At 55.9% G+C, this 21,523-nt stretch overlaps 7 protein-coding genes across 7 annotated transcripts; 5 read left to right on the top strand and 2 right to left on the bottom strand.

The window, feature by feature from the left end:
• Positions 1-1,734: 1,734 nt before the first annotated feature.
• On the top strand, positions 1,735-6,714 carry BO86DRAFT_362278 (putative multidrug resistance protein; the record flags this gene model as incomplete). Its single annotated transcript, XM_025669906.1, has 10 exons — positions 1,735-1,947; positions 2,009-2,534; positions 2,616-2,842; positions 2,901-3,177; positions 3,251-3,484; positions 3,573-4,279; positions 4,349-4,865; positions 4,927-5,038; positions 5,095-5,282; positions 5,339-6,714. The coding sequence occupies 10 exons, from the start codon at positions 1,735-1,737 to the stop codon at positions 6,712-6,714; spliced, it is 4,377 nt and encodes a 1,458-aa protein (XP_025527618.1).
• Positions 6,715-7,292: 578 nt separating this feature from the next.
• BO86DRAFT_430135 (beta-ketoacyl reductase) lies at positions 7,293-9,279 on the bottom strand (the record flags this gene model as incomplete). Its single annotated transcript, XM_025675678.1, has 3 exons — positions 7,293-8,536; positions 8,700-9,020; positions 9,137-9,279. Coding segments are annotated over 3 exons (1,352 nt in total), but the record flags the coding sequence as incomplete, so codon positions are not given.
• Positions 9,280-11,475: 2,196 nt separating this feature from the next.
• Positions 11,476-15,585, bottom strand: BO86DRAFT_399557 (ketoacyl-synt-domain-containing protein; the record flags this gene model as incomplete). The annotated part of the gene is made up of 8 exons (XM_025673638.1): positions 11,476-12,516; positions 12,600-13,602; positions 13,666-13,819; positions 14,269-14,473; positions 14,537-14,803; positions 14,862-15,130; positions 15,193-15,337; positions 15,403-15,585. The coding sequence occupies 8 exons, from the start codon at positions 15,583-15,585 to the stop codon at positions 11,476-11,478; spliced, it is 3,267 nt and encodes a 1,088-aa protein (XP_025527616.1).
• A 410-nt stretch (positions 15,586-15,995) lies between these two features.
• Positions 15,996-17,075, top strand: BO86DRAFT_389256 (uncharacterized protein). Its single transcript, XM_025672084.1, has one exon. It carries the CDS (start codon positions 16,361-16,363, stop codon positions 17,003-17,005), a length of 645 nt encoding a protein of 214 aa, XP_025527615.1. The 5' UTR covers positions 15,996-16,360; the 3' UTR covers positions 17,006-17,075.
• Positions 17,076-17,547: 472 nt separating this feature from the next.
• Positions 17,548-18,384, top strand: BO86DRAFT_389254 (uncharacterized protein). The gene has a single exon (XM_025672083.1). The coding sequence runs from the start codon at positions 17,925-17,927 to the stop codon at positions 18,258-18,260; it is 336 nt and encodes a 111-aa protein (XP_025527614.1). The 5' UTR covers positions 17,548-17,924; the 3' UTR covers positions 18,261-18,384.
• On the top strand, positions 17,962-19,899 carry BO86DRAFT_91978 (uncharacterized protein). The gene is made up of 4 exons (XM_025677804.1): positions 17,962-18,546; positions 18,680-19,059; positions 19,129-19,193; positions 19,354-19,899. The coding sequence occupies exons 1-4, from the start codon at positions 18,274-18,276 to the stop codon at positions 19,674-19,676; spliced, it is 1,041 nt and encodes a 346-aa protein (XP_025527613.1). The 5' UTR covers positions 17,962-18,273; the 3' UTR covers positions 19,677-19,899.
• Positions 19,900-20,168: 269 nt separating this feature from the next.
• Positions 20,169-21,511, top strand: BO86DRAFT_389249 (uncharacterized protein). The gene is made up of 4 exons (XM_025672082.1): positions 20,169-20,307; positions 20,379-20,489; positions 20,563-20,809; positions 20,945-21,511. The coding sequence occupies exons 1-4, from the start codon at positions 20,246-20,248 to the stop codon at positions 21,356-21,358; spliced, it is 834 nt and encodes a 277-aa protein (XP_025527612.1). The 5' UTR covers positions 20,169-20,245; the 3' UTR covers positions 21,359-21,511.
• Positions 21,512-21,523: the final 12 nt, after the last annotated feature.

The raw sequence follows: 21,523 nt of genomic DNA, 5'->3' as shown, positions 1-21,523 counted from the left end.
GGACAATTGCAATCTGTTACACTCCCGATCGTCAACCACGACGTCTGCAATCAGATCTACGGTGGCCAGATCACCGACCATATGATCTGTGCTGGCGGCGAGGCTGGGAAAGGAACCTGTCCAGGAGATCGTGGTGGCCCGCTCGTCTGTGGTGGTAAACTGGCGGGGATCATCTCGCAGACCAACGGATGCGACCAGCTCGGTCTTCCAGATGTGTTTACCGATCTGGCTGACGCTTGGATTCAAGATTGGATTCAGGCGACAGTGATAAATAACTAGTTGGCTGCAGACCTCGATATCCAAAACTCTCGCGACAAGCAATTGGTTGCTCTTGTGGCGTATCCGATTATCGAGGCGATTATGCGAAGGTGGGAATTCAACTTCCTTGCGTTCGCAGCCGTCACCTTCGTCTAGCTCTTCGAGCATGGTAAAGAGTGGCATCATATCTCAAGCGAAGACCCATTGGTGGTGAACATATCGATGCATCCTTCGCATAGTGATGTGATGGGGCTGTTTCGGGTCTGGTCTATCTCACAGGCGCATACTTCCGTTTCATGCTCGGAGATTACCGTCCTGGCCTGCGGAACGACGTTTCATATCAATTACATTTCCCATGTTACTCTACTGTATTTCGTTCACTGCCTCCACAGAAGCACTGAAACAGTCTCTCATACTCAGGTTCTCATCAAGTCACCATAAACCCTACACCCCAACTTGCTCTTCTCGGCCGACATGACCCCTCATACCATTCAGTCCTGGCAAGCTTGTAGGGGTTTTTCGGGCGCACGCAGCTCTTCTCATTAAGAATGAGGCTCCAACACCTCAGCTGTATGCACCAAGAAGCGATACGAAAGTCATCCGAGGGAGCCGGAAAGCTGGGAAAAGAAGCCCAAATCACCCCACCACTTTCCTTTCGAGTATAGCTGCCAAGCTAGTTGTTGTATACGAAATCACTCACCACCATTATACTATCCTTATCTCTATTATCATATGATGGTGCCTCAATCGTATTGGTTATTTATTCTCAGAACCTGAGAAAGCATGCTTTTGCATAGTAGGATCAGCTACAGTAGACACTCCGCTTATGCCCACGGCAAGCCAACATACCACGCCTGGTTGTAGTCTGTAAAGCAATATTCCGGTTATTCGAGTTGGTACCGTACAGTATACACACCCTCAATATCGCGGTGTATTGTAATTGAATAGTCTCATACGTGTACCATACGCAGTGGAATCTGTCATCGACTCCGCAGCGGGACTCCGGTTACAACCCGACGGAGGATCGGCCCGTGCGTTTGTTGCCCGTCTCCGCACCGACCTTGGTTATCTTTGTGTTCTTATCAGTTAGGTAGGTATCTATCTCTTCAAGGGGTGTTACTAACGCTGCTGTCACAGGCACTAACTTACAGGTTACATGAATTACCGCCTACGGCTTGGAAGAATTGTGCTCTTTCTTTCACTGTCCATCATTCAGAATGATTCACTCGAGAACCTATTTGGTATTGAGGATTTCTGATGAGCTTCATATTCTGTGCATCAAGATGTCCTTGGATGTCTGCTGACTGACAGATGTTGTTGATTGCCCGTTTCAGCAACTACGGAGGTGTTATACAAAGTTTTATCGTCCACCTTGATTGCTTTGCCTTTGTTGTCCGGTTCTTAGTCTGACCCGTAATCGTATTTAGTCTCTTCCCTCCCCCTGGTGTCATTTATTTCACCCACTGCTTTCTCCCAATGGCGCACACCTGTCGCAGTGATGACCAGAGGTTTGGTCCCTCTCTCTCCGACTGCGTCATTCATTTTGACTTCACCCTGTTATTTGAACAAAGTCTTCTGAGTTTGGTCCCTTCAATCCTCTTCATTCTTCTAGCACCGCCTCGCTTGGTTCAACTACTCCAAAACACAAAGAAAACACCAATCGCCCATCCCCTAGGGTACGGAAAGGCAGTAAGACAAAAGGGGTCCCCGGAAGTCCTTCAATCCGTAACAAATCGTGACTCAGTCTCAGACAGTTGCAATTATCCTCCTCATCCTCCGAGTTGCATTATTCACGCTGTGGTGCATTCGCCCAGCTACTTCGGCGTCCATTGCATCCGCCGCCTTGTCCTTGTTCGGAAGCGGCCTCATCCTCGCGCTCTCCATTTTCGAGCATACGCGTTCAGAGCGCCCGTCTTCGCTCCTCTGCATCTATCTCCTCTTCGACAGTTTAGTCAATGCAACTCAGCTGCGAAGCCTATACCTTAGAAGGGACCTGACCGCCGTATCGGTGGTCGCCTCCGTGGCCCTGGGGACCGAGATAGTGCTGCTCATCCTCGAGACCGCTGATAAGCGTGCCTGGCTACACGATGCGTTCCGCAACCAGTACCCTCCGGAATACACGAGTGGGATCATCAATCGCAGCTTTTTCTGGTGGTTGAGCCCGTTGTTCGTTCGCGGGTATCGGAGAAACCTGTCCCTCGACGATCTTGACCGCGTAGACCAGGAGCTGGCAGCCCGACCGTTACATGATCGCATGCAGACTGCCTGGGCGAAATGTATGTCTGGAACCTGTTCATAGCACATGGACGGGTCATCCTCCATCAAAAGCAAAGATAGCTGAAACTGATACAAGATAGATCGCTCCCGGCACTGCTTTTCTTTGGTGGTCGCCCTCTTCCATTGCCTCAAGTGGCCGCTGCTCCAGACAGTCCTCCCGCGACTGTGTCTCATTGGCTTCAGGTTTGCTCAGCCTTTTCTCATCACACGGGTGATCAGCTATGTTAGCGATGCAGGCCAAACCCGGGACAAGAGTGACGGCTACGGTCTGATTGCAGCTACGGGCTTGGTCTACCTAGGCATCGCGGTACGACGCACCCCATAGACAATACCTGAAACTGCGGATGTTAACACTTAACTCATAGCTCTCCACAGCCCATTATCAACACCGTCTCTATCGTATGATCACCATGTTTCGCGGCGCCATCGTGTCGCAGATCTACGCCAAGACACTGGGTCTCGCCAAGGCCCCGGATGAGTCTGCGGCCGTAACCCTCATGAGCACGGATGTCGATCGCGTCGCGTTCAGCCTGCGCCAGATCGCCGAGGTCTGGGCGCGCACGGTGGAGCTGGCGATTGGGTTGTGGCTGCTGGAGCGCCAAGTCGGGTGGATCTGCATCGGTCCCACCGTCGCCGTGGTTGGTACGACACCTGTGCCCCAGTTTTCTACTTCACGTTGCGTCGATCTCGCATTCTAAGCTTCTATTCACCCCAGCCGCGTTCTATGCATCATTGCATGTGGCCAAGAAGATCGGTCCGGCCCAGAAAACATGGGTTAAGGCGGTGCAACGCCGGGTCGCGCTCACTTCCTCCCTCCTCGGGGACATGAAGAGCATCAAAATGATGGGCCTGTCCGACCGCATGAATCGAACCATCCAAGCGCAGCGTGTCCGCGAACTGCATCTCGGAGCGAGCTTTCGGGTGTTTGGCATCTGGCGCAACACGATCTGTTGGTTCCACCCATTTCCCAGTCCTCCTCCTCCGATTCAACCTTGAGCGCGATCTTGTGAGCGGATAGCACTAACACAAGCACCTAGCGATGATCCCGGTGGAAATCGGACCGTTTCTGGTTTTTCTCATCTACACTGTCCAATCTCAGAGGCTGACCACCGACCAAGCGTTTGGGACCCTGGCCATCATCGCGTTGCTGACGGACCCAGCCAGAGAGCTCCTTGCCTCCTACCCGACCTTGATTTCGGCATTGGGGTGCATCGATCGGATCCATGCCTATCTATGTGAAGCAGACAAACTTGGTGGCGAGGATGGTGCATGTCATGACGCAGGAAAACCTGGATTTGTCCTGCAGAGCCTTCCCGCAACGTTGGCCGATCGACCGGTCGTCACCTTCGACGAGGCCGACATCCGACCGGCGCCAGAATCCCAAAATGTTCTGCACAAGATCAACTGGCAAGTCCTCCCCGGTTCCTGGAGCTTTGTTGTCGGTCCAGTCGCGTCGGGGAAAAGCACCCTCCTAAAAGCGATCCTGGGTGAGGCTTTCGCCACCTCCGGCAGCATTCAGGTCAACAGCCGAGATATCGCATACTGTAGCCAGTCGCCATGGCTGCAGAACCTCCTCTTTCGAGACGCCATCACCGGCCCCGGGGTTGCCTTGGACGAGGATTGGTACGCTACTGTGCTGAAGGCCTGTGTTCTGGAGGTTGACATCGAACGTCTGCCGCAGATGGACAAAACCTTGCTCGGCAGCCGGGGCGTGACGCTGAGTGGCGGTCAGAGACAGCGCGTGGTAAGGATCTAGCTTCCATCGTGAGGGTGTGTTGGTGTTCGGATCCGATTACTGACTTGCCTTTCCTAGACGCTTGCTCGGGCACTCTACAGTCGCCGCGCCATTCTATTGCTGGACGATGTCTTTAGCGCCCTCGACACCAAGACGGAGTCGCAGATTGTGCAGAATCTGTTTGGACCGGAGGGGTTGCTGCGACGCAATGGGTCCACGGTCATTCTGGTAACGCATGCCGTCCGACACCTGCATTTGGCCGATCAAATAATTGCCCTGGATGGTTCCGGCCATATCGTGCACCAGGGATCCTGGACGGAGTTCAGCCACGGGGGTGTGCCAGAGCTGCTGCACGAGGCGGCCAGTGCAGATGTTGGCTTGCAGGGTCGGTCCGACGATGCTGCCCCACAAAGCAAGCTGAGCAAACCCCTACCAAAGGCGTTCCAGGGACCGACTGCGACCGATGTCAGTGACTTGAGTCGGCGGACCGGGGACTTGGCCGTGTATAAATACTACGCCCGCTCGTTTGGGTGGGAGCTCTCCTTGATGATGCTGGTCATGGTGGCGCTGGTTGCGGTCACAACTTACCTCCCACGTATGTCCTAGGATCCTGACAATCTTTAGCTAACAGCTCGGCTAATGAACCGCGATTACAGAAGTCTGGTTGGAATTGTACACTACTGGCAGTGTCAGCAATGTCGGAGTGTTCTGTGCTGTCTACGCTGTGGTCGCATCGACTTGTCTTACAGCGTTCTACATGTCAATGAGGTCAGGATACCCAGCGTTATTCAGAGACCAGTGACTGATTCCCAACCGCCTTATAGAATTGTTTTTATATATCTCATTCCCAAATCAGGTGCTCATTTACATCAAACCCTCATCGACACCGTGACGCGCGCTACCCAATCGTATCTCGACAAGGTTGACAGTGGGGTCATACTCAATCTGTTCAGTCAAGACATGTCCTTGGTAGACGCTATGCTCCCGGCCTCGATGATCATTACTCTTCAAGGTCGGTGGTGTCTCCAAGTACCATTAAGTAATAGTTTACTCTGACCATAGATCCAGCCCTAGTCAACGGACTGGTCCAGATCGGCCTTATCACGGCAGGCTCCAGCTTCATGGCCTTGAGCATTCCCGGGCTCATCTGCCTCGTGTACCTCCTACAGAACGTCTACCTGCGCACATCACGCCAGATCCGTTTCCTCGACCTCGAAGCCAAAAGCCCCCTCTACACGCACTTCATGGAAACACTCGAGGGGCTGGCGACGATCCGGGCGTTCGGCTGGCAGGAGGCATTCACGGCGCGCAGCAACGACCTGCTCGATGAATCCCAGAAACCATACTACCTGCTCTACTGCATCCAGCGGTGGCTCGACCTGGTACTACAGCTACTCATCGGGACCCTAGCGGTGATTGTGGTTACACTGGCCGTCACCCTGCGCGCGTCCAGCTCGGGCGGCCAGATCGGCCTCGCGCTGAACAGCATCCTCGGCTTCAACGCGACCTTCCAGATGCTGTTCACCTACTGGACCACCCTGGAGACCTCCCTTGGGGCGATCGCCCGGATCAAATCCACCGCGCAGTTCACCCCGCAGGAGACCGAGCCCTACCCGCGTCCTCCGCCCACTAACTGGCCAAGCCACGGCGCGATCGTCTTCCATCAAGCAAGCGCCTCCTGGAACCCCGACCCCGGCGCACCACCAAGCGTCCAAGATGTCACCTTCACTCTACCCCCGGGCACAAAGCTAGGCGTGTGCGGACGCACCGGCAGCGGAAAAAGCACGCTCCTCGCCGCCCTCCTGCGGCTCGTCGATCTCGACGCCGGACAGATCCTGATCGACGGACACGAAATCCGCTCCGTCCCGCGGACCACCCTCCGCGAGCGTATCATCACCATCCCACAGGAGCCAGTTTTCGTGTCTGGCTCAGTCCGCGCGAACATGACGCTCCTCCCGACCAGCACTGCTACTCCACCAGACACGCACCCCCTGGCGACAGATGCTGCGTACGATGACCAACAAATCCAAGCTGCACTCACCCACACCGACCTCTGGACCATCATCCAGGAGAAAGCCAGACGCACAACCCAGAGCACCAACCCGTTGGACGCCGCAATGCAGGACCTTACGCTCTCGCCGGGTCAGCAGCAGCTCTTCTGCTTGGCGCGCGCGATCCTGCGCAAGGACACGGCGCGGATCGTCGTGCTAGACGAAGCGACGAGCGCGGTGGATCATGTGGCAGAGCAGCGGGTGCAGGCGGTGCTGCGGCGGGAGTTTGCGAGCCATACGGTCGTCATGGTGGCGCATCGGGTGGAGACGCTCCTGGAGGCGGATCTGGTGGCTGTGCTGGATCGGGGCAGGGTGGTGGAGGTGGATGCGCCGGGGCGGTTGTTGGCGAGGGAGGGGTCGGTGTTTGCGGAGTTGAGGCGGTGCGGGTTGTAGGGTTTGGGAATGCTGTTGGGTGGGGAGTGTGGTCTATGTGGAGTATACAGAATGGAGATGAGATAATAGAAGATAGGCGGGGCGCAGAGAAAAGAGAGTTGGTTGAAGTTACTTCACAATTGGAAATTGATTTGTCAGTAATCCCGCCTCACACCTATACGCGTAATCTATACTGTTTAGATGGTATCAGCACACAATATTCATGATTCAGGTGTGGACTAGCTAGTGATCTCAACCCAACTCAGGTTCAAACAAATGAAGTACGATGCCTCGGGGCAGGCAGCGGTTATATAAATTCAGCCCGCGGTTCCCAGTGCCCGAGACTACTAGACTTACTTGGTTGCTTAGGGCTTTGGTTCGTGCGAATGCATGTGGATAGTGATAGTTCTTGATATTCTAGGTCAAGATATAGCGGTTGTAAGATTAAGTATAGGTCGATTCCAGACAGCCCGACGACTTGGGAAAATTGACTATCAAGAATCTGTCAATCGCCGCGACTACACGTCTTTTTCGTGAAATCTGATCACACTATCACCCAAACAGGTCCCTGGATGGCTGGCTACCTACATAGGGCGGGCCTGAAAGCGATCTAGTCAATTGATGTACAGCAGGATAAATCTCATGTTTGCGGACTTCTATACTTCTATTCGGGATGCTTTGAGTTAGTCGGTTGGCGGGGAGGGGATGATGCAAACCACCAGAACCGTTTCCTAGGTATGATGTATACGTTGTCCACAGTTTTACTTGTAGATTTCGATCGTTCCCTCCAGCACGGTGTACAGAGACCCAACAGTGCTCCTGTCCATGCCAAAGTGTGTGTTGTTCCTCCGTCCCCACCCCGCAGATTCCCTCGATCCTAGAACAGCAAGATTCCTCCGCGTGCATCGATGCACCGCCCTCCTCCCACCGACAAAAACGCATGACCTATCTGGAATCATCGACCCCGAAAGCGAGTCTTCTCGGCCGCCAACCGACTCAGCTCCGCCAGAGTCATATTCCCCAGGATCTCAAAGACCGCCACACCCGCCCCAATGCGCTTCCCGAACCAATTGCGCAGCTCGACCGCCACCAACGAATTGATGCCGTTCGCATGCACCGGCCGGTCCACGGCGATCTCCTCGACGGGTAGGCCCAGGATCTGCGCCAGCTTGGCCACGACCCACTGCATAATCTGGGCCGCGGCCGCCGCGACGGACGGGCTCGCGCGCAGCACGGCGGCGGCATCCGCGCCGGGCTTGCCCGCTGCTCTTCCCGCGGCGGCGGGCCCGGCGGGCGAGGCGGAGGGCATGGGTCGGGTGGTCGGCAGGTGGGAATTGACGAGGTGGAGGGGGCGGAAATACGGGCGCTGCATCCAGTAGGGCGGGTCGAAGCCCTTGGCCTCCATCGCGGCGGGACATTCGATGCCCACCACGACCTGCGCCTCGGTGGGAGACGCGGTGGATGGGCGCGGCGCTCCGCAGTAGTGGGTCAGCAGCGCGTGCAGGTCGGCCGGGGTGACGTCCATGAAGTAGCCCAGGCGACGCAGCGAGTCCAGCATGCCGGCCGTCTCGGCCACGACCCCCTCGCCGACCATCATGCCCAGGTCGATGGCGGCGGCTGGCTCCCCGAGCTGCACCCGGTACCGCGCCAGCGCGTCCTTGTAGGTGTTGCCGGCGCAGTAGTTGGCCTGGCTGGGGGCGCCGAGCACCCCGCCGATCGACGAGATGAGCACGAAGAAATCCATTCCTTTCGGAAGGAGGGCGTGCAGGTTCCATGACCCAAAGACTTTGGGATGTGTGCTGAGGACAAAGTCTTCGTAGCTCATGTTGGTGAATACGGCATCCTGAAGAGGTTTCGTCAGCGGATGTTTCGTTTTGTGGTGGGTGAAGTGAAGGTGTTTTCTTGTGCAAATGCTGCTGCTCCTTTTTTTTTTTTTTTTTTTTTTTTTTTTTTTTTTTTTTTTTTCTTTTGTGGTTTCTTCGAGGCAATGGGCTGTCGTGACTCACTCTCAGTACCATCGTGCACTGGATGCATCCTCGAATAGGGGGTAACGTAGAGGCATGCTCCTTCAACACCTCGGCGAGTGAATCCGGCTGGATGATATCGCATGTCGGCGCCACTATAGTGACCCCGAGCGCTCGGAGCTCTTGAACCAGTTGGCGCGCCGGCTCGGTCCGGGCCCCGGACCGTGACAGAGCGAGGAGATTTCGTGCTCCTCGACTCGCCATCCATCGGCATATGCTACGGCCCAGCCCTCCAAAGCCACCTGCAATTACATATGTCGCGTTTGCATTGAATTGATACGTTGGCTTATTGCACATGCGAGTCTAGATGATGGTCATTCGACTGATGAGCCTTTTGGAGAATGCAAACAACAAAACAAGAATAAAAATAAAAATAAAAATAAAGAGGGAAAACGAAAAACGTCAAAAGCTGCACTCACCGACACAGACTGCCCCGGACCCAGATCCAGCACTATCTTGCCGAATATCTGACCCCTCTGCACGAGTTGCAGGGCTTTGCTGAGATCTGAAGCCCTGAGAACTCTCAGCGGCGTCACCGGTACCACTAGCCCATCCAGCATAAGCTGCGACAGTTGCCGTTGAAGGTTCTGAACAACCGCAGGTTTCTGGCGATGGAGTTGGGATAAGTTAACGGGAGCAAGGGTGATACACCCGGACGCGGCCTCTCGCACGAGACGGGGATGGTCAGGCGGCAAGTCCCTGGAAAGGTCCAAGTTGACCAGGGTCCCAAACGGTGCCAACGCATCCAACGACGCTTCGAGCTCCTGGCTGTCGAAGTTCAAGACCAGATCCGCCCCTCCATCTGGCGTAGCCTGACGGATCGCATTGGCGATCTCGAAGCCACCCTCGTTCTCGGAAAGGATCAACTCCAGGGGAAGGTTGTATTTTGCTCGCAACATCTCTCGCTTGTCGGGGCTATCTTCCGTGACGAAGACCTTGGCTCCCATGAGCTGAGCGAGGTGGACAGCCAGCTGCCCGGTACCGGTACCTGCGTGGCGGACTAGAACGAAGTCATCCGGCGAGATGCGTCCCAGAGTCCGCAGCGCATAGAGGGCCAGCAATCCCGCCGTCGGGAGTGCGGCCGCCTCCACAAAGGAGACGTGCAGCGGAAGGGGAGCCGCAAAGGCCGCTGGCAAGCGCAGGACCGTACGGCAGCAGGCGGGACACCGCAGCAAGACGCGGTCGCCGGCCTGGAACCCGCTGCGCGAGCCCGCCTGCAGGACCTCCCCGGCACCCTCGGAGAAGATACCGGTCTCGCCATCCTCGTCCGGGGCCTGCCCGGAGGCAATGCGATAGTCGGCGGGGCTGACCCCCACCGCGTGCACGTGCACGAGGATCTCCGACTCGTCCAGGTCACACGGCGTGGGAGGCATCTCTTCCACCTCTTCGAACCGCATGCTGTCCGGAAATCCGGGCTTCGTGAGCTTGGCTTCCAGACACGGCCCCTCCCGGCCGAGCTCGATGGTTCTCACTTGGTGAGACGCGGTGGACCCGCGGATCGAGGCGTCCAGCCTTCTGGACTGCACGACGCGACTGATCTCCAGCAGCCCGTTGCGCTCTTCGTACTCGAACTCCATGTCGTCCAACGGAGAGCGCACCGCCTGACGGAGCACGGTGGCCACCGTGGCCGAAACGTCGGCGTGTGTTTGGCCCCGGGTGGCTAGGGCCAATTTCACAAATTTGAGCTGCCCGTTCTCGGACCGCAAGGACCGCGCGAAGCCGTCGACCAGATGGAACTCGGGTCTCCGCGGGGTCTGCTCGTCTTGCACCACCCAGATCACGTCGTTGGTCAGGGTCAGCATCTCCTTCAGGGCGTTGAACTCCGCCTCGGTCAGAGTGGTCAGGAACGTCCGGTGGTACTCGAGCAGAGATATGCAGACGCGCCCCTGCGGCTCCTTCCCAGCGACTGCTTCGAGGAAAGGGGAGATCGACACCTCCAGATCCGCGGCCACGCCCAGGATCTGTCTTCTGAGCTGCTCTGCAAACGTGCCTTGCGCTCCGGTCTTCCCGTCCGTGATGATCAACACAGGCGGCATATCGAGATCCTTCGCCTCTACAGCCTGCGTCCTTGGTCTGCTGATCACGACCCCGGTCTCTCTCGGATGCGACAGAGAATTGTCCGGGAGATGAACCTCAATGCCCGTGAACTGGCTCCGTGCCAGGATTTCTGATAGCTGCTCCTCGGAACAGGACGAACTCGTCGCGTTTTGGGGAGAAAGGCACGGCCGGGCTCCGGCGGGCTGACTCGAGACGGGGCTGTTCCCTTCTGGTGGAGTGATGTGAATCCCCGTGAGGATGAGCCGGCCGTCCCTGTTTACAATCAAACATGTTAGCATTGCGTGCCGAATTTTCGCTGATAGTGGTAACCTACGCCTTAATTCATCTTCTGATACTGTTCAGCGAGTTGAGCATGTCTTGCTCCGGGGCCAGTGGCTCGAGGATCGTCAATACGCGGCACTCGTGACGAGTCACTGGAAAGGATGGGGCTTTGTCATACCTGAGAGATAACCACGAGATCATAGAAAGAAGGCTCAAATCGCTGTGTGATGGGATCCTGATCCCACTGCAGACACTTCAGACCAATATTCTGCCCGAGGCGTTCACAGTGGGCTTCTGCAAGGGCAAGCTCTTCCTGCGAGTGCGTGATGTAGTCGTATTGAACCCAAGGGGGGCGTTCGCTGCCAGCGGAGAGGGCTTGGGTGCAGCTGGCGAGATCTGCCGTTCTGCCACCGATGTGTAGGATCCTGAGGAGCGGGTTTTAATGTGTCAGCAGCGACGCAAAGCGGGTCAAGCAATCAGGAACGAGTTTCTGCCGATCTCCACTATCCTGCTGTTGAGACTGCGCGCAGAAGAGGCGAGTTTGCTCGTTGGTCATTAGATCCAGGTCCGGTAGCCACACGACCTGGCTGTGGAGCGGTCGCGCCGCGCGCTCCGCCACCGACTCGTCGTTGATCGAGGCCACAAACTTGGTCTGATAGCCATCGATCGCGCAGACAACTTGCCCATCGAGCCTGGACAGGGCGACCACGTCGGACTGGGTGCCGTTGTAGCCATGCATTGAGGACCGCGTCGTAGCCAGCAGGGGCTGGTCACCGGCGGCATCGGACTGCCCGCGGCGGGCAGCAGCTATGGCCAGTCGCTTCACGTACGAGGGGACCATCGCGGGCAACGAGCGACTGCCGCCCTCGTTCAGGGCCGGGAACACCAGCTGCAGCAGTCCGTCCATCGTCGCCGGATGCATGACATACGAACTCTGCCGGGGGAAGTCTGACTTCCCGGACCACGGGTGGATGTCAGCCACGGCGCGTCCGCGGCGATCGATGCGCAGATTCTCCAGCGTTTGGAACTTCGGCCCATAGCTCACGCCATTCTCCCGGATATTGCCGTACAGCATCTCTGACTCCAGCGCGGTATCACAGGTCTCTCGAATCTGCTTCACGGTCTGTTGGTGGTGCGCCCAAGGTGCGGAGGTGTGGTCCGGCTGATCCACGCGAGCCATGTCCACTCTTATCGTTCCGTGGGCATGTTCAACGCACTCCCGTCGTGGAGTGAACGTGAAGACCTTGAACGTGTACCATGTCGCGTCGTGGGTTCCACCCCGGTGACCCGCGTGCGACAAGGTAACCTGCGTCTCCACCCCTTGGGCACTTTCTGGCACTTGGAGCGCATTGAGGAACCAGATCTCGCGGAGCTCGAAGCCGAATACCTTCTCGTCCTGTCGGGCTGATGCGAGCTGTTGCGCAGCCTGGATGGCCATGGCTAGCATTCCCGCCGCAGGGAATAGGATGCTATCGCTGATCTGGAGCATAAAGCACGGGGGTTGGGTCAGTCAACTCGTCGTCGGTTGGAAGAATCGTAGGTAGCCATTTCCCCGAAACTTACCTGATGGTCCTCAAGCCACGGGAGGTCCTCCAGACGGAGGATGTTGCGCCATCGCGCTTCGTAGGCGTTCGAGTCGACAGTCCGAATCCCCAGGAGCTCATGGGGCCCATGCGTACGAAATCTGAATGCGGAGCTCAACCGATCTTCGAACCAGTGTCTGTGGGTGTGGTTAAATGTATATTCCGGCAGGTCGGTTCTTACCACCAGTGATTGATCGGAGAGGCCATTTGCCCGGCGCAAATCAATAGAGTGGCCCTGACTCCAGAGCCGACCAATACATTCAAGAACCCCTTTCCCGGCGTCCGTCTTGCGGTCCAGGGCGTGGTCATATGTGACTTGACGCTGCACCTCCAGCTCTTTCACTATGTCCCGCAGTGGACCCTGGAGCGTCGAATGCGGGCCGATCTCCAGCAAAGTTGTGATGCCAGAGAGGGACTGGAACTTGGAGCCAAGGTGCTTCCGAGGAGCCCGGCCCGAGAGCACAGCCAGCAGCGCTATCCCGGTTGCAAAACGGACCCGGGAGACCATATTCCGGACCCAATAGACCGGATCGCGGAGCATACGAGGGGGAACTACCTGGCCCGTGACTGTCGAGATCATGGGAACGCGCGGTTCCCCGACCGGATCGCCATCCATGTCCCGCAGCGCAGCCAGATAATCGTCCTTGATGGACTCCATGAACGTGGAGTGGTACGCCACGTTGACACGCAGCATCCGAGCGAAGTGCCCGTCCTTTTCGAGCCATGACCGCAACATCTCAAGTTGATCTTTGTCCCCGGTTAAGGTGATGCTTGTTGGGCTATTGACACAGCCGATCTGTACACGTCGCTGGTCGACTACTCGTCCCAGACGGTCCACGTATGGCTGAACCTGTTCCTCACTGACTGCTGCGGCCAACATACCCTGTGGGACAGCATGCATCTGCGGCAGGCGTTGTGCTAACCGGCCGCGGTGGAAGGCGATTCGCAAGGCAGTACGATCACCGATGGCCCCTGCACAGTACCTTGAAGAGTGGAATTCTAAATCAGCAATGGTTGAAGATAGATGTTCCGCAGGAGAGACTTACGCCGCTGCGATCTCGCCAGAAGAATGGCCCACCACCGCCGATGGGACAGCCCCGACATGCATGAAGAAATCGACCACGGCAATCTGGAGTGCAGTCGAGTATGTCTGACTATACTCAGGCTCGTCCACCCGGGCGTCAGGGTCTCGAAGTAGCTCTAAGTACGGTCAGTACTCGGTACCCTCATCATTCTTGTGGACAACAAAAAGGAAAAAAATCCGCGAGTCATGTGGGAGATTTAGATGTTGTGGGCCGTACCTAGTAACGATCATCCGCACTGCAGCTCTCCCAAGATCTTGTCCAGTTGCTCAAACCGGTTCCGGAAGAAACGAAGGGCTAACAAGCCACATCCCATCTTAGCATATTGCGCGCCTTGCCCGGTGAAAATATACGCGATGGAGCCTGGCGTGGTAGTTGCACGAACGGGCTTAGAACTGGATTTCTGTAGTGAACGTAGGTTGTCCTCCTTGGTGGTTACCACAGATGATCTCCAATTGTGGCGAGTTCTTCTCGATGTCAGAGTATGCACCAGGTCTACGAATGCATTTGGGGTGTGCAGGTGACTTGACTGGTCCGCAAAGAACTGCTCGTATGCGCCGAGCATACTCCTAAGGCTGGTCTCATCGGCAGCAGACCAGACCAACAGTCGAGGGGGTGGTGCCTCTGTTGTACCTCTGGACAGAATCTTTGTTGGGTATGTTGTTAGATCTGTAGTCCGGTGATGGCCGTCGAGGCCATTTTGTGCGAGGTAATGCAACGCATCGTCGAGAATAACGACTGCGTTGGATCCGCCAAATCCAAACGAATTTACCTAAGATTCAAGGATCGGTCAGCATGGCAGACCATGTGGAGCAAGACTTCTTCCCCGGGTTACATACACAAGCCCGTCGCAAGCCAGTGCTTGGCCATGGAATAGCCGCTGTTGGGAACCGGATATGAAGCCTCTGGGTATCGATCTTAGGGTTGATGCGCTCCAGACCTGAGTTCGGGACGATGACGCTCCGATACCATCTCCGCGCGCGTAGCCATTGGCCTTGTGATCAAAACTCTGGCATCTGCTGTCGGTCGATAGGAAGCCCATATTGGACATTATAAGCATGAAGTCTGGGTGGAAAACCAAATTGCAGCCGCCCACGAGTGCCTGCGGCATATACACTGGTCAGTTCTCTCCTTTGTTGACTGCAATGGGAGGCTCATACCATTGTCGACGTCCCTATGTGCAGGTCTTGACACGCGATATGTAGAGCACTCAGACTACTCGAGCAAGCAGAGTCTAGGTTCATGCTGGGCCCGCGGAAGTCGTAGAACCAACTGATGCGGTTGGCCAGCATGGACCCCGATAGCCCAGTCGCCGCGTACTTGGGGATGTTATCCGGCGCGTCCATCAGAACGCTCTTGTAGTCATCTGTGAAGGTGGCCGTATAGACCGAGGTCTTGCTACCCGCGCACCGACTGATAGTGACGCCGGCTATTCCAACACGTGAGTTGGTATCTCGAGGGGGTGGCAGCGAGAATTTGGTCTGAACCCACCATTCTCCAAGGCCCGATATGATGTTTCTAACAGCAGGCGCTGTTGGGGGTCCATCGCCTCTGCCTCCGCCGGCGTCACGTTGAAGAAGGGCGCATCGAAAACACCCAGGTCCTCCTTGAGGAAGTGACCACCACGAAGTGGCATCTGCAAATCAAGGTGAGCTTACTGTGGCAACTTTAGCAGGGCTCTACGAGAATGGATGCACTTACAGTTCCGTTGCTTGCACCTTTGGGCCCCTCAAAGGTGTCCATATTGAATCGATCTGCAGGGAATTCCGTCATAGCACAGCGCCCTTCATGGAGCATATTCCAGAAGCCATCGCTAGAGTCTGCATCCTGAGGAAACTTCAGGGAGAATCCCACAACAGCGATAGGGTCTTCCATGATAGACATCCTCGTTCTCGTCGAATTGTTCTCTGGTGTCAATGACAGCCTACTAGAGGCGTGTTGAAGTGCCGCGGCGACATTTATTAAGCCGAACACTTCCTTACTGGTCACGGTCAGTGGTCACTGATAGAGCCTCGCAAGGCATTAGCTTGTTCTGGCAGAACCGAGGTGACATGCCTTTTAGCGGATCATCTACTCTGTCGATAATGTTTGCTATTCCTCTTTCTGGTTTTTTCGACCTGCATTTTTTTTTCCAATTTGTGTCTCATCGACCTGTCCGCTTTCTCTCCTGTCTAGCTCTCCTACCCCATCCGTCTTTTCCGGACTCAATTCTAATTACACCTAAGCCTTTAGCAAAACCTCGGCAATGACACTGACAAGGGTATGGAGTATATATTTATCACACAATTCTATGTCCAACCAGGTCTCTACTACCCCTCACGCATCTCCCTCGATTAGGCTGTCCAGCACAACGTACCGGTCATCCTGCGCCTCCTCTGTCTCCACGGGCTGGGCACCAACAGCGATGTACGTATAGCCCTTTCTTTGGACAACCACCGTGCCAAACGCCAGTTCTAACAAGACGAAACTCAACCGACAGATCCTTCGAGCACAGACAGGTATGATCTCCGTGAATCCTGCGATCCATCTATCTTTCACCCGCCTAGGTGCGCTGCATCATGCTGATCTAACGTGTTAAATGTTCCTCCGGCACGTAGCCGCCCTGCGCTAAAACCTGAGCCAGGATGAGAATAACAGCACGAACCACAACAACCAACCTATGCACGAATTCGACTTTATTGATGGAGCAGTGCTCTGGCCCCCAGCACGGGGCATCTCCGACGTCTTCAGAGAACAGGTGGACTGTTATTCCTACTTCGACGTGTCAGCGGCGAGTATTCTGCGCGCGGTGGAGGATCTGGCAGTGTACGCACGGACCAACGGTCCGTTCGATGGGGTGATCGGCTTTTCTCAGGGGGCGGTCCTTGCGGCCACTCTTCTGATAGCCCTAGCCAACGCCAACGACACCGCCCCCAACAACAGCAACAGCAACAGCGACCTCCCACTGGCTTTACGGCCCCTGCTCGCGGAGCCTCCATTTCGATTCGCCGTCTTCCTCTGCGGTAGGGACCCCTTTGACCTGGCTGCGCTGCAGGAAGGTGAGATTCGCCTGCTCCGGGAGCTCCCTCCCGGTCACTCCGCCTGGATCCGCATACCCGTGGTCAATTGTTGGGCGTCCAACGACGAGGACTATCCCGGTATGGGACCGTCATTGTCGGCGCTGTGCGACAGCGGGGTGAATGAGCAAGTGGTCCATGCGGTTGGCCATGGAGTACCCACCGAGGGCGAGGACCTTCATCGATTGGTGACTGCGGTCCGGGCCACGATGGAGCGTGCACAGCACTGCGAACTGGCGCAGACTTAGCACATTCTATCTGTACAGACAGTACCTTGTACGGTACCTCACTTCTGTGACTCTTTCCTCCTTTTTTGGAGGAAATTGTGGGATGGCCAGAATTTCAGGGCTGTTGTTGTCAAATTGAGAGCCCACTTCTTAGTGCTTATGCCGGTTCCATTCATGCAGTTCCTAGAAATAGGCCCCACGTAGGTTAGGATAGTAGGCTAGTATACCTCTGTTCCCGGGCAACGCGGCATTTTGGGCACCACAGTCCCCGATAGCTAGGGTACATGTACAGCCACCTTTTTTTTTTCCTTTTCCGGTCAAACAAACACTCCTGCCAGGATCCATCTTATTGTTCCTTCCGACAGCTCGAATTGAGAATGGCGCTTGGACCAGGGAGCTCCAAGTAACGAGCTTGCTGCCTTCCCCTCTAGCTATCTTAACCCCCCCCCCCCCTCACACCACACCCCCGCCTCTAAACCTACTTCAGTTTCGGCCCCAGCCAAACTCCCTTCACTAGCCGGGTCAGATTATTTGAGGGTCCAACTCGACAGGGGTCCAGGGACACTGCGGTCATTTTGCCGATGTAAGTCCGCAACCAAGAGCCGGGGGACTTGGAACCGGACCGACTGGGACACCTGTTAAGTTCAGAAGCAAAGGATCAGTAAAGGGCAATCCCACGCATGAACTGAACGACAGAAGCCTACACCGAGGATACAAAACCACCGGCGAACATGCGCACAGTCCACTAACCGAAACAAATCTATCTCAAGCTCGATTCTGTGTTCATACTTACTAAGTTGCAAGCCGATACGCCTCTTCCGCGCCGATCCTGTCGGAAGAGGCGCGAAATGCACGTGCGTGCTACTTGTTTACCATAGCACAGAGGTAATCACACGGCACAGCCAGTCTGAGTCCACGGTAGTTCTGGCGTCGAACGAACATGAAGTGTGTGGAGCACTTGATGCCAAGCGTTCCAAGCGGAAATTCAGCCTGCAGTCTGCAGGTTGCAGGTCAATTGCGACACCCCAACGGCATCCCTACCGATAGTATGTCCTCTCCCCTCCCCAAAGCAAACCAACACCCGTCACCACCATCACCATCACCATCACCATCATCATCATCCCTGCTTGGGGGCGAAGCGCATTCACCCGGTCATGTAAGCGATGATCACCGCATAGTTAACCTGCCTTCAACCCGCGCGATCGAGCAGATTCAACCTCAGTTATTCAGGACTCTTCTTGCAACAGCTCAGAAAAAAAATCACTTCGCCCCTTGAGATAACCTCCGTCATGGCGCGCCTCCAGGCTCCAGTCGTGGCGCGACACGCCGTTTCCATGGTCACCGTCTCCACGGTCCTCCAGACGGGGGCGTTTCTCGCGGTTCTGCTGCGGTTCCTGGCCCGGCGACGGGCGCGGAACCTCGGCGTGGATGACTGGCTGGCGCTGTTGGCGCTGGTCTTCGCCAGCGGCCTATACGTCACGGGTATTTTGATTTGTACGATCGGGTTCGCCGGGTTCCATGCGAGTCTGCTAGAGGTTGACCAGCTGGAGCGATTTTTAATGGTAAGAGAGAGAGACCGAGACAGAGACCCAAAGATACACACCCGGTCTATCCTCCCATCCTCGGAGAGACACACGCATTGAGGAGCTTCTGGCTGATCAGGCAACCAAAAAAAAAAAAAAAAAAAAAAAACAGCTTGTATACATCGACAACCTCTGCTATGCTCTGACCCTACCGACGATTAAGCTGTCCATCCTGCTCATGTACCGCCGCTTGTTCCCGACCAAGCCATTCGGGTATGCCACGGCCGCGGTGGGTGCCATTGTGCTAGGCTGGATGATCTCAGTCGTGCTCGCCCAGATCCTCACTTGCCTGCCCGTCGACGCGGCCTGGATCCTCTCCAAGGCCGCCGACAGCCACTGCATCGACCAGATCAAGTTCTACTATGGAAACTCCATCTCGAATGTCTTGACGGATGTGCTCATTCTGTGCCTGCCCCTGCCGCTGATTTGGCGGCTGCAGATGACGCGCGAGAAGAAATTGGGCGTGACGGCCGTGTTGTTAATGGGGGGATTGTATGTTTCTTGTGGATAACATCTGAAACCATGTCAACTCACTGACTCACCTATTCGTTCCAATTCTAGCATTTGCATCGCCAGCATCATCCGCCTATCCTATCTCGGCGCGATTGACAACAACGACATCACATGTAAGGCGGGACCTAGACCGGCATGGAAGTGCCTTTTTCTTTCTTTTCTCTCTCCGTTCTTTTCTTGTTTTACTTTGTACCTCTCGTTTTTTTTTTGTTTTTTTTCGTTTGCTTGTGCGTACTTTTTTTCTCGGCCTCGCGCTAACGATCACACATTTAGACACTCTCGTTGCGGTCGGAAACTGGACCTCGGTCGAAACCCCCCTGGCCATCATCTGCGCCTGCCTGCCTACCATGCCGGCCCTTTTCCGGGTAAAGAACCAATTCGCAAGCGGGTACTCTGGAGGTACTTCGAAGACGGATGGTTCGGGGCATCATCGCGCGCTGCGCTTTCCCCACCACCATCATTCCGCCAATCTGACGGAATATCGCGCGTTGGTTGGCGACGGAGCATCTGCTGCCCTCCCCCTGGATAGTGTGACCAAAGATCGCATTCGGATCTCACACAGTTTTGCGGTTCAAAATGGAAGGCCGGAGGAGTAAAGAGGAATTGTTGAGAGAAAGGGGGGGAAGGAAGGGGAAGGAAACCTAAGTGGGTTAGTTTTGCCAGTGGAGAGCCTCACAAGGCAGACAGAGGTATGGCTGGGCCCTTGCACTATGGTCTTTCTAGCATGTGCCATGTATGCATACTATAACATGACAGCTGGCACGGTATCCCCTTCAACAGACGTAGGTGTCATTGTATACAGCTCAATCAGAGACCGTGTCTGCGAGCATCAAACGGTAAGCAAACCGCATCGCTTGCGGCACAGTGTTGCATGGGTGCCCTCCCGCTACCGATCCAATAGGTTCAATTTCGCTTCGCAAGTGTCATGCATGTCGTGCCATGCAAGTAGGCAGCCCGAGACCGGTCTTCTGTCAATTTTCAATGACATGGCTTGCTGCTCTCTTGGGAGGGGATGGGGGCTGATCGCAGATGTACACAGTACTTAAACCAATGAAGAGCAGCCAGTCTGTTGTCTTCCCACCCCATCTTGCCAGCTTCTTACGTGTTTCCTTGTCACAATCCGATTGGTTTTTCTTTGTTTTTTGTTTTTTGTTGCCAATTCACTATGGATTCCAAACGTGCGCCAGATAGCTACCTGCTCAGTCGTGACCATGTTGACTGTGATCGGTTCGAGGGCCTTGGACAATACCCGTGGTGTGTTCTTTTGCGTGCAAGCTAACCTAGGGCCAACGACTCAGACTCAATCTCCAGCATAGCCTCTGGACGCAGATGTTCGGCTACCTGCTCCATCCTCTCATTGACACGTCCAACCCCCATTTGAAAGTGGCCGACCTTGGGACGGGAACCGCGTTGAGTTTGCCCCCGCCTACCTATCTTCGCCTGTGGGGTCTGTAACCGGGCTTCCTGTTGACTCTTTTCCAGGTGTTGGCTGACCGATCTCTCCGCCCAACTCCCGCCCACCGCGCAACTCGATGGATTTGACCTTGAGCTCACGCAAGCGCCGCCTCGGGCATTTCTCCCCAGCAATGTGAGACTGCACGAATGGGATATCTTTTCCGAGGTGCCCGAGCACCTAGTGGGACAGTATGATGTGGTTCATGTGCGCCTGCTAGTGTTTGTGGTGGGGGGGAGCCGACGGAGCTCCTCCGCCGGTTTCTCACGCTCCTCAGTATGTACTGTCCTATCCTGTCCTGTCCTGTTCTGTCCTGTATTGTACTGTCACTACACCTGCCAGGAGGTGGCAGTGACCAACTTCCAGATACACTCAATCGGGCTGACACTGGACCGTATCTACGCACGAGCAGAACCCGGCGGTTGGCTGCAGTGGGGCGAACCGGATGTGCCATCCATGCGCCTAGTCAAAGCCGACCCGTCGCTGGCAGAGAATGGGCTGCGGGAGCTGTTCGAATTGACGGCGGCGCAGGATCCCCGGCTCATTCCGCAGTGGCCGGACCAGTTGGGGGCGTATTTCGCGCGAGAGGGGCTTACCGCAGTGGAGACCCACCGGGTGCAGGCGGCCGCGACGGCGCCGCACCTCGAGTTCGCCATGCACCAGTGCAATCTCCTGATGTACGAGATGATTGCCGCGCGGGCGGCGGATGGATCCCGGGCCCAGCAGATCCGGGCTTTGATTCCTCGCGCGGTGGGGGAGTCCAAACGGGGGGCGGTGTACGCCATGCATCGAGTGGTGGTGGTGGGGCAGAAGAAGCAGCCTTGACTTTAGGGTTAATTACTCCGTACAATGGAGAACATTGGCAATTGACAGGATGCGGGACTCGGGAGTGTATTGCTCCTTCCAGGAGCAGCAGCAGCAGCAGCCGCAGCCGCAGCAGCAGGAAGGTTACATCGCATTCAATGCATTAGTCTTAGCCCCCACGCAACT

Source organism: Aspergillus japonicus (genome assembly GCF_003184785.1).
Source record: "Aspergillus japonicus CBS 114.51 unplaced genomic scaffold BO86scaffold_24, whole genome shotgun sequence".
In the NCBI taxonomy this organism is placed as follows: Eukaryota; Fungi; Ascomycota; class Eurotiomycetes; order Eurotiales; family Aspergillaceae; genus Aspergillus; species Aspergillus japonicus.
Note: the sequence above shows the minus strand (reverse complement) of the source record. Positions and strands in the feature narration are given on the sequence as shown.

What these genes read in the sequence shown, in the direction of transcription:
- BO86DRAFT_389256 (XM_025672084.1), top strand. Translation starts at nt 16,361, where the DNA reads ATGCACGAATTCGACTTTATTGATGGAGCAGTGCTCTGGCCCCCAGCA.
- BO86DRAFT_389254 (XM_025672083.1), top strand. Translation starts at nt 17,925, where the DNA reads ATGAAGTGTGTGGAGCACTTGATGCCAAGCGTTCCAAGCGGAAATTCA.
- BO86DRAFT_91978 (XM_025677804.1), top strand. Translation starts at nt 18,274, where the DNA reads ATGGCGCGCCTCCAGGCTCCAGTCGTGGCGCGACACGCCGTTTCCATG. An exon ending in AGCTGGAGCGATTTTTAATG is followed by an intron (nt 18,547 to 18,679) that starts GTAAGAGAGAGA and finishes AAAAAAAAACAG; the next exon opens with CTTGTATACATCGACAACCT. An exon ending in TGACAACAACGACATCACAT is followed by an intron (nt 19,194 to 19,353) that starts GTAAGGCGGGAC and finishes TCACACATTTAG; the next exon opens with ACACTCTCGTTGCGGTCGGA.
- BO86DRAFT_389249 (XM_025672082.1), top strand. Translation starts at nt 20,246, where the DNA reads ATGGATTCCAAACGTGCGCCAGATAGCTACCTGCTCAGTCGTGACCAT. An exon ending in GACCATGTTGACTGTGATCG is followed by an intron (nt 20,308 to 20,378) that starts GTTCGAGGGCCT and finishes CCAACGACTCAG; the next exon opens with ACTCAATCTCCAGCATAGCC. An exon ending in GACCTTGGGACGGGAACCGC is followed by an intron (nt 20,490 to 20,562) that starts GTTGAGTTTGCC and finishes ACTCTTTTCCAG; the next exon opens with GTGTTGGCTGACCGATCTCT.